General features: G+C 38.0%; 2 protein-coding genes across 2 annotated transcripts; both read left to right on the forward strand.

Moving 5' to 3' along the window:
- Window positions 1-744: 744 nt before the first annotated feature.
- On the forward strand, window positions 745-2,347 carry LOC135672124 (cytochrome P450 76T24-like). The gene is made up of 2 exons (XM_065180578.1): window positions 745-1,644; window positions 1,733-2,347. Exons 1-2 carry the CDS (start codon window positions 745-747, stop codon window positions 2,345-2,347), a joined length of 1,515 nt encoding a protein of 504 aa, XP_065036650.1.
- A 5,547-nt stretch (window positions 2,348-7,894) lies between these two features.
- Window positions 7,895-9,532, forward strand: LOC135672125 (geraniol 8-hydroxylase-like). The gene is made up of 2 exons (XM_065180579.1): window positions 7,895-8,794; window positions 8,883-9,532. The coding sequence occupies exons 1-2, from the start codon at window positions 7,895-7,897 to the stop codon at window positions 9,495-9,497; spliced, it is 1,515 nt and encodes a 504-aa protein (XP_065036651.1). The 3' UTR covers window positions 9,498-9,532.
- The last annotated feature ends 478 nt before the right edge of the window (window positions 9,533-10,010 follow it).

Consider the following 10,010-nt stretch of genomic DNA (forward strand, 5'->3'; position numbering starts at 1 on the left):
ATTGCCAAATCGGAAAACATTCTTACACAAATTAAAGTTACACCTAACTTGATATTTTCCTCCTGCTTTTGCTACCTAATTGGAGATGACCGCAGGCCAACGTTGTTAGCGAAGAAGATTATTGTTTACCAATTAAGATAGTTCCGTTTCAATCCCTCTTTAAGTGGATCTATTCCATTATTCTTAGATTAATATTTAAAGTGTAATAAAATATATTGAAAGTTGTTTTAAACCCTAACCTTTAACATATTTGGTAAATAAATCTGGTACTTCATCATCAATACTAACATATTTTAGGTGTAAGTTATATCTAATAAGGTTTGGATCTAATACATCATCATCAAATCAATATCTTTAAGTGTAAAGTTAGGAATCCTCAACCTTCAATAAATAAATCTAGTATATCAAAAAATATATATGAGATAAGATTTTGATCCATCATCCTTTCGTTCCTCACCCTTTGATAAGTGAATCGATTGTGGAATGAGATCAATGGCTATAAAATATACTGGATAGATTAAGAATTCTTAACTTTTTGATAAATGAATTTGGTTCATCGTCATCAAATTAATATCTTAAAATTAAAATATAGTTTAGACGAGACATATCATAAAATGTAAAAAGCAATGTTTAAAAGCTGTAGATTTGATCTACCATCAAATTTCCTATATCATATCATCTTATACATGTACATATATCACCTTTCTCTTATCGAACTTGGTGATTTCCTTCGCTGCAGTCGTGATGGAGCTCTCTCTGTGGATGCTGCTTTCACTCGGTGTCTCCGTCCTCCTCCTCCTCCTCCTTTCTAGAGCCACAAAGAGGTCATCAAAGTCCCGCGGTCAGCGGCTTCCACCTGGGCCGACTCCACTCCCAGTTGTCGGCAACCTGTTCGAGCTCGGCGACAAACCCCACCGTTCCCTCGCCCGCCTCGCCAAGGTCTATTCCCCAATCATGACTCTCCGCCTCGGTCAAGTGAACACTGTGTTCGTCTCGTCCCCGGAAATGGCAAGGCAAATCCTGCAGGAGAACGATGCAGTCCTCTCCAGTCGTTGGATCCCAGAATCTGTTCGCGTGTTGGCCTTCAACGAGGCCTCCATGGTGTGGCTTCCGCCGTACCAACGATGGCGGAACCTGCGTAGAATCTGTAAAACCGAGCTCTTTACTACACGAAGACTCGACAGCTACCGATCCCTTCGGCGCCAAAAGGTACAGGAACTGATGCAGTACATCTCTGACAGCGCGTCGAAGGGCTCGTTGGTTGACGTAGGGCGATTAGCGTTCAGCACCACGCTGAATTTGATTTCTCGCACTATCTTCTCCGTCGATCTCGCCGATCTCTACGGAGAGTCCTCGCAAGAATTCAAGCATGTGGTGGAGGGGATCTTGGAGGAAGCTGGGCGGGCGAACCTGTCCGATTACTTCCCACTGCTCGCAAAGCTCGACCCGCAGCGTATTCGTCACCGTTCCACCAAATACTTCAAGAGGCTGCATGAAATCTTCGATGAGCATATAGATCGGCGTCTGCTCAGCAAACGAGATGGAACCACCGCCCGCAATGATTTCTTGGATGAGCTCCTCGAGCACCAAGTTCAGGGAGACGGCACCAAGTTCGATCGACAAGCATTGAAATGTTTCTTTTCAGTGAGGATACATTCTCGAACAAGTAACGGCGATAGGGTAAACTCTATTCCTACATCATCTAAACCACGAAATGGCTTTGATTTGGCAGGACTTATTTGTGGCGGGGAGCGACACGACCTCGAGCACGGTGGAATGGGCTATGGCGGAGCTGCTTCGGAATCCCCGGGTCCTGTCGAAAGTCCGTGAGGAGATCGTGCGAGTTATCGGCTTCTCAAGAGAAGTGGAGGAAGCGGACATCGGTTCGCTCCCCTATCTGCAAGCCGTGGTCAAGGAGACGTTGCGTCTGCACCCACCGGTGCCACTTATGCTACCTCGCTTAGCAGAAGCGACCGTGGAGCTACACGGCTACGAGATACCCGAGGGCACGCGGTTGCTCATCAATATATGGGCGATCGGGCGAGACAGCAGCTTGTGGACGGAGCCGGAGGAGTTCTTGCCGGAGAGGTTCTTGAACAAGGAGGTGGACTTCAAGGGCCGCCACTTTGAGTTCATACCCTTCGGGTCGGGACGCCGGATCTGCCCTGGACTGCCATTGGCGTACCGGATGGTGCACCTCATGCTCGCATCCATGCTGCAGAGGTTCGAGTGGAGGCTGCCGGAAGGGAAAGAGCCGAGGGATTTGGACATGGAGGAGAAGTTTGGACTCACCTTGATCATGGCTTCTCCACTCAAAGCTATGGCCGTTCCCACTAAATGCTGTTAGACTAGGATTCATCTTGTCAAGTTAAGTTTCCACCATGAGCTCTGCCAAAGCAATAAGATTCAGCTTACAGACAAATTTCAAGTTAACTTACTAGTAAACTTAGTTCATGTTCGAGTTAGCATTTGCGTCCAAGTGATGAATGGAAATAGGGTTTCCATAAATGTTGGACCTAGAAAAGAGTTCTTAGTTTGTGTTCTCTATCTAATTGGATATACATCTGCATCAATACCAATACTGTTTCTCCCATTACCTTATGGATTGATTCACTCCCTATCAGTCAATCTAAGATTTAGACTGGCCCTTCATCTCCTCTCTCTCGCCTTACAATGTTGTTAAGCACATGGCTTCTCCTCTTGCGCCCCGTCACAATAACATTGTATTGGGACACAGAAACACTATAAAGCACTGAGTGAAGTCATTACTGGTTTATGTTATACATTTGAGAGGCCATCGGTTATATGTATAATACTTTGCTAGACGTTATAATATCATTATAGTGTTTTACGATATCATTACAATGTTTTTCTAGACATCGTAAAAACATTGTATTCTAGCACAGAAACACCGTAAAGCACTTAAAGAAGTCAGCATTGGATTCTATTTGTTTGAAAACATTTACATTATATGTTTGACAAGTTGTTGGTTACATTTACAGTGTTTTGTTAGACGTTACGATATTATTATAGTGTTTTACGATATTGATACAATGTTTTGCTAGACATCACAAAAACATAGTTTTCCAGCACAGAAATACTATGAAGTCAGTATTGGATTCTATCATTACATATTTGATAGATTGTTGGTTATATTTAAAGTGTTTTGTTAGACGATATCGTTATGGTGTTTTATGATATCTTTACAGTGTTTTATTAGTCATCTCAAAAACACTGTGTTCCAAAGTAAAAACACTGTAAAATATTGTAATACATGGTGCAAAAGATATTTTGGACCTTGCAAACTACTGTATTCTAGCACAGAAACACAGTAAACCATAGTAATACACTATAATATATCTAGTACAGGAACATAGTGAAGCACTGTGATGCATGTCAATATCTGTGATTATTCAACACAGTAAACCACAGCATTACACTGTAATAAGTTAACATTTACACTGTTTTAATATAAAACATAGTAAAACATTGTGATAAAACCCACATGAGTCCTGATTGATATAGTTGTTAAACATTGTATCTGAACGAAGAAACATTATAAAGGGATCATTTCATTCATTACACTCCATACAATTTATATTGATTATAAAAAGTCATTTATGATATTTTGGAACGTCATTATAGTGTTTTCATTCATATACAAAAAACACTGAATCTAAGTAGAAAAAAATTGTAAAAAGATCATTTCCCAAAGTCTTATCATTTATTCCACTCCATACAATGTCGACAAATGCAATAGGATATAATTTTCATTGTTGTATTTCATATAAATCATAAAAAAATTATTTTGGAATGTCATTATAGTGTTCTCATTCAAATACAAAAAAACACAGTATCTAAATGAAAATATTATAAAGGGGTCATTTCTCAAATTTTTATCATTCATTCCACTCCATACAAATGGGAAAACAAGTATCTGAAGTTCATTCATCTTCATTGTGACTCTTTCGCCAAATAATAGAAAAACATGTCCTCATGTGAAATTATAAAGATCTTAACATTTCTCCCTAAAGATTCTGAATAATGTCCCAATAAGGGCAATCCTTTTCTCCCGTTGTCTTCTTCCAACCCACAACGTGGTCATCCATACCTTCTTCTTCCCCATGTTATCCCAATCTAAAGGTTTGTAATTCTGATCTGAGACCCAAAAACAAAAAACAAAAAAGGGTAAGAGACTTTCTTGGACGGGTTGACATCCATTCCCACATGCGCTTTGAAGTTTTTACTCGGTGGACGGAGGCTTCTCACTTCTCCAAATCAAGTGGGCGAGGGTTGGAAGGACGATGTATTCTCTCGGTGTTTTTACATGTCATAGATGAATAGAAATAAGATTCAGATATAATAAGGTTAAGATAATGAAAGGAGGAGCTCAAATTTCTAATAGCTGGACGAAGCTTTCCGCTCCATCCAATTCGAGTGGCCCATTGGTAGCGCACGTTTACGACAATGACATGGGAAGAGAGGAAGAAGGGCGCACGTTTACGACAATGACAACGACGTACTATCTATCTTTCAACTCGTGGCCGTACTAAATCAACCCTTTTCCCTTAATTATCCCAACCTGAATGGCTGCAATAATTAGTGATGACATAAGCACGTGCGAAGTGACCAAAGTAGCTTCGCTATTCGCAATTACGCATGTGTGTTAGCGTGGAAAGAAAGGACACTTTACCACCCTCTTTTGAAAGTACGTATTTACATGCACTAATCGTAATATAGCAACATGTTTTGTCCTCAGAGTTACTATCTATCGCTAAGACTCCAGTAAGCCATTGTTGTTAGTTACTAATCAACATAAACAAGTCATCAATCTTCTTTTTTCATGGGTATTATATTTCGTCCTCTCTCATTGACTCGCTTTTATCCTGTATTTTTATCTTTCTCATAGTTTTTCTTATTTATTTTCTTTCACATTTACATTTTTAGCTTCTCTTTCAAATTTACATTGCATGAAGATGACGTATTCTTTTATCAAAAAATTTTATGAATCTTGAGGTGAGAATTTCGGAGAATATTTAAACAATATTATTTTTCATATTACGTCTATTAGAGCATACCACATTTTTTGATTTCCTTTTTCTTCACACTGGTATGATTATTTGGTCTAGCGTAATATTTGTTTCCCAGTAAATATGGAATGATAACTCTATATTCTTTATAAAATCTAATTCCCAATCAATCTATAATTTAAGGATCAATCATATGATTTGAGCACATGATTGAAAAAAATCTCTCCCTTACAATTTGTATAAATGAATTAAATGATCTTCTTCACAACAAAACTTTTCAATAATTACATCGAAAATACTTTGAAGTGCATATAAATGTTTGTCCCACATAACATACATGTTAATATCATTTAAATGATTAAGATCAAGAAATTATATCCCTAATTTACTACTATTACCCAAAATGCGGATTGAATAAATGTTTATATATTTTATAAATTATGCTTCCCAATTTAGTTTGTCCTACTTTACTAGCCATCCTTGTAACATTTCCGTGTTTATACATCATAAGAACGTACGTAAATAATGCTTTATTTAGAAACAATGCCCTCAAATATTGTTTTCCAATTGGTGAAACCTCTGTTTTTGTTTTAACCGTTTTGAAAATCCTATTGGCATTATTTCCGTACTGCCATTGAAGTCTAATAAGATATAGAACTTGATAATTTTTATAACCAAGTGGGTATCAAAGATGAGAAAAAGATATGTATTAAATTTGTAAAAACAGATAAAAATGTGTAATGATTTAGGTAATATTAGATGTATTAAAGGTGAAGATAAAAAATACTTATTAACCATAATAAAACTATGGAAAAAATAAAAATATTTTTATTAATTATTTAAAGAACATTCCGTACATGGCTTAGCTCTAATGATTGATATTAGTAATAGATTTAATAAATATAGATTTGTTTACAAAATTAAAGCTAGTAAAGTCAAAGATGCCTTAGAAAAGATGAAAATACATGATGATTTCTAGGTTTCAAAATTTTAGGAGATCAAAGAATAGCTTAGTTAATTAATTTATTTAATAAAATTCTGAGAGTTTAATAAATATGTGTTGAATGAAGAAAGCATTTTTTATTGGATAAGGATGATATATAAAATTATTAAAATTATAAAGTAATCCAAATCATAAGCTACGCTATGAAACCTTGGAGAAGAGTTTTCAAAAATTTTAAAAATATAGAAAGCTTGTCTAGTGAGTTTCCCATTATTATAGGACTATATCAAGAATTTGCATTAGGCTCCTATACATATACATTTGACAATGGATAAACCTACTAGTCATTTATAGAATAAACCTTCTTAGTGTATAATATTTACTAATGATATTATGTTAATTAATAAGAGTCTAAATGAACTTAATTCAAAGCATAGAGGTAATCCTTAAAAACTAAATGTTTTTAATTAAGTATGACTAATATTTCATATATAAGATATAGTTAAGTTAAATTGATAAGAAGTTATACTAAGTAAAAAATTTAGATATCTTGGATCAACTATTTATTACAATAGAGAGATTGATGAAGATATTATTTATAAAATAAATATAGAATTACTAAAATGATGAGTTGATCATTGGATATATTTTAGATTTAAAACAAATATAAAATAATGATTAGATCAATAATATTTTATGGACCTAAGTGTTTGATAGTTAAGAAATAATATATATTAGAAAGATGAGAATGTTGAGGTGGATGTGTGAGCTACTTGGAAATATAGGAAAAGAAATATTTTTATTTATAATCAATTGGATATTAAGATAAAATGAGAAAAAATATTTAAAATAATACAAACATATGATTAGGAGATCTACCAATTCGATACTCAAAAGAGTTAAAATGATTATTATTAATAGCATAAAAACACTTAATAAAAATTATAAATAAAACATTAAATATCTTTAATTGAACTTAATACATAATTTTTTAAAGTAATAGTTTAGTTTAGCTACTAAAGGCTTTAATAATTTATCATAAGAGTTTGGACTCAACTTTCATCTTCATCACTAAAAAAAAAAATGTTTACCATTTTATTGTTGTTGGCAGATTTTGAATATGGGTTGGTTTGCAAGTTAATATTTTGTAATAATAAATTTAAGTTACAATTGCCAAATCGGAAAACATTCTTACACAAATTAAAGTTACACCTAACTTGATATTTTCTTCTGCTTTTGCTACCTATTTGGAGATGACCGCAGGCCACGTTGTTAGCCAAGAAGATTATTTTTTACCAATTAAGATAGTTCCGTTTCAATCCCTCTTTAAGTGGATCTATTCCATTATTCTTAGATTAATATTTAAAACGTAATAAAATATATTGAAAGAGGTTTTAAACCCTAACGTTTAACATATTTGATAAATAAATCTGGTACTTCATCATCAATACTAACATATTTTAGGTGTAAGTTATATCTAATAAGGTTTGGATCTAATACATCATCATCAAATCAATATCTTTAAGTGTAAAGTTAGGAATCCTCAACCTTCAATAAATAAATCTAGTATATCAAAAAATATATATGAGATAAGATTTTGATCCATCATCCTTTCGTTCCTCACCCTTTGATAAGTGAATCGATTGTGGAATGAGATTTCGAATGGAAATGGCTATAAAATATACTGGATAGATTAAGAATTCTTAACTTTTTGATAAATGAATTTGGTTCATCGTCATCAACTTAATATTTTAAATCAAAAAATATGTTAGAGGAGGCATATCATAAAATGTAAAAAGCAATGTTTAAAAGCTGTAGATTTGATCTACACGATCAAATTTCCTACGTCATATCATCTTATACATGTACATATATCACCTTTCTCTTATCGAACTTGGTGATTTCCTTCGCTGCAGTCGTGATGGAGCCCTCTCTGTGGATGCTGCTTTCACTCGGTGTCTCCGTCCTCCTCCTCCTCCTCCTTTCTAAAGCCACAAAGAGGTCATCAAAGTCCCGCGGTCAGCGGCTTCCACCTGGGCCGACTCCACTCCCAGTTGTCGGCAACCTGTTCGAGCTCGGCGACAAACCCCACCGTTCCCTCGCCCGCCTCGCCAAGGTCTATTCCCCAATCATGACTCTCCGCCTCGGTCAAGTGAACACTGTGTTCGTCTCGTCCCCGGAAATGGCAAGGGAAATCCTGCAGGAGAACGATGCAGTCCTCTCCAGTCGTTGGATCCCAGAAGCTGTTCGTGTGTTGGGCATCAACGAGGCCTCCATGGTGTGGCTTCCGCCGTACCAACGATGGCGGAACCTGCGTAGAATCTGTAAAACCGAGCTCTTTACTACACGAAGACTCGACAGCTACCGATCCCTTCGGCGCCAAAAGGTACAGGAACTGATGCAGTACATCTCTGACAGCGCGTCGAAGGGCTCGTTGGTTGACGTAGGGCGATTAGCGTTCAGCACCACGCTGAATTTGATTTCTCGCACTATCTTCTCCGTCGATCTCGCCGATCTCTACGGAGAGTCCTCGCAAGAATTCAAGCATGTGGTGGAGGGGATCTTGGAGGAAGCTGGGCGGGCGAACCTGTCCGATTACTTCCCACTGCTCGCAAAGCTCGACCCGCAGCGTATTCGTCACCGTTCCACCAAATACTTCAAGAGGCTGCATGAAATCTTCGATGAGCATATAGATCGGCGTCTGCACAGCAAACGAGATGGAACCACCGCCCGCAATGATTTCTTGGATGAGCTCCTCGAGCACCAAGTTCAGGGAGACGGCACCAAATTCGATCGACAAGCATTGAAATGTTTCTTTTCAGTGAGGATACATTCTCGAACAAGTAACGGCGATGGGGTAAACTCTATTCCTACATCATCTAAACCACGAAATGGCTTTGATTTGGCAGGACTTATTTGTGGCGGGGAGCGACACGACCTCGAGCACGATGGAATGGGCTATGGCGGAGCTGCTTCGGAATCCCCGGGTCATGTCGAAAGTCCGTGAGGAGATCGTGCGAGTTATCGGCTTCTCAAGAGCAGTGGAGGAAGCGGACATCGGTTCGCTCCCCTATCTGCAAGCCGTGGTCAAGGAGACGTTGCGTCTGCACCCACCGGTGCCACTTATGCTACCTCGCTTGGCAGAAGCGACGGTGGAGCTACACGGCTACGAGATACCCGAGGGCACGCGGTTGCTCATCAATATCTGGGCGATCGGGCGAGACAGCAGCTTGTGGACGGAGCCGGAGGAGTTCTTGCCGGAGAGGTTCTTGAACAAGGAGGTGGACTTCAAGGGCCGACACTTTGAGTTCATACCGTTCGGGTCGGGACGCCGGATCTGCCCTGGACTGCCATTGGCGTACCGGATGGTGCACCTCATGCTCGCATCCATGCTGCAGAGGTTCGAGTGGAGGCTGCCGGAAGGGAAAGAGCCGAGGGATTTGGACATGGACGAGAAGTTTGGACTCACCTTGATCATGGCTTCTCCACTCAAAGCTATGGCCGTTCCCACTAAATGCTGTTAGACTAGGATTCATCTTGTCAATTGAACTTTCCACCATGAGCTCTGCCAAAGCAATAAGATTCAGCTTACAGACAAATTTCAAGTTAACTTACTAGTAAACTTAGTTCATGTTCGAGTTAGCTTTTGCGTCCAAGTGATGATTGGAAATAGGGTTTCCATAAATGTTGGACCTAGAAAAGAGTTCTTAGTTTGTGTTCTCTATCTAATTGGATATACATCTGCATCAATACCAATACTGTTTCTCCCATTACCTTATGGATTGATTATTCACTCCCTATCAGTCAATCTAAGATTTAGACTGGCCCTTCATCTCCTCTCTCTCGCCTTACAATGTTTTTAAGCACATGGCTTCTCCACTTGCGCCCCGTCACAATAACATTGTATTGGGACACAGAAACACTATAAAGCACTGAGTGAAGTCATTACTGGTTTATGTTATACATTTGAGAGGCCATCGGTTATATGTATAATACTTTGCTAGACGTTATAATATCATTATAGTGTTTTACGATAT

This window comes from Musa acuminata, chromosome BXJ1-4 (assembly GCF_036884655.1).
Source record: "Musa acuminata AAA Group cultivar baxijiao chromosome BXJ1-4, Cavendish_Baxijiao_AAA, whole genome shotgun sequence".
Taxonomy (NCBI): Eukaryota; Viridiplantae; Streptophyta; class Magnoliopsida; order Zingiberales; family Musaceae; genus Musa; species Musa acuminata.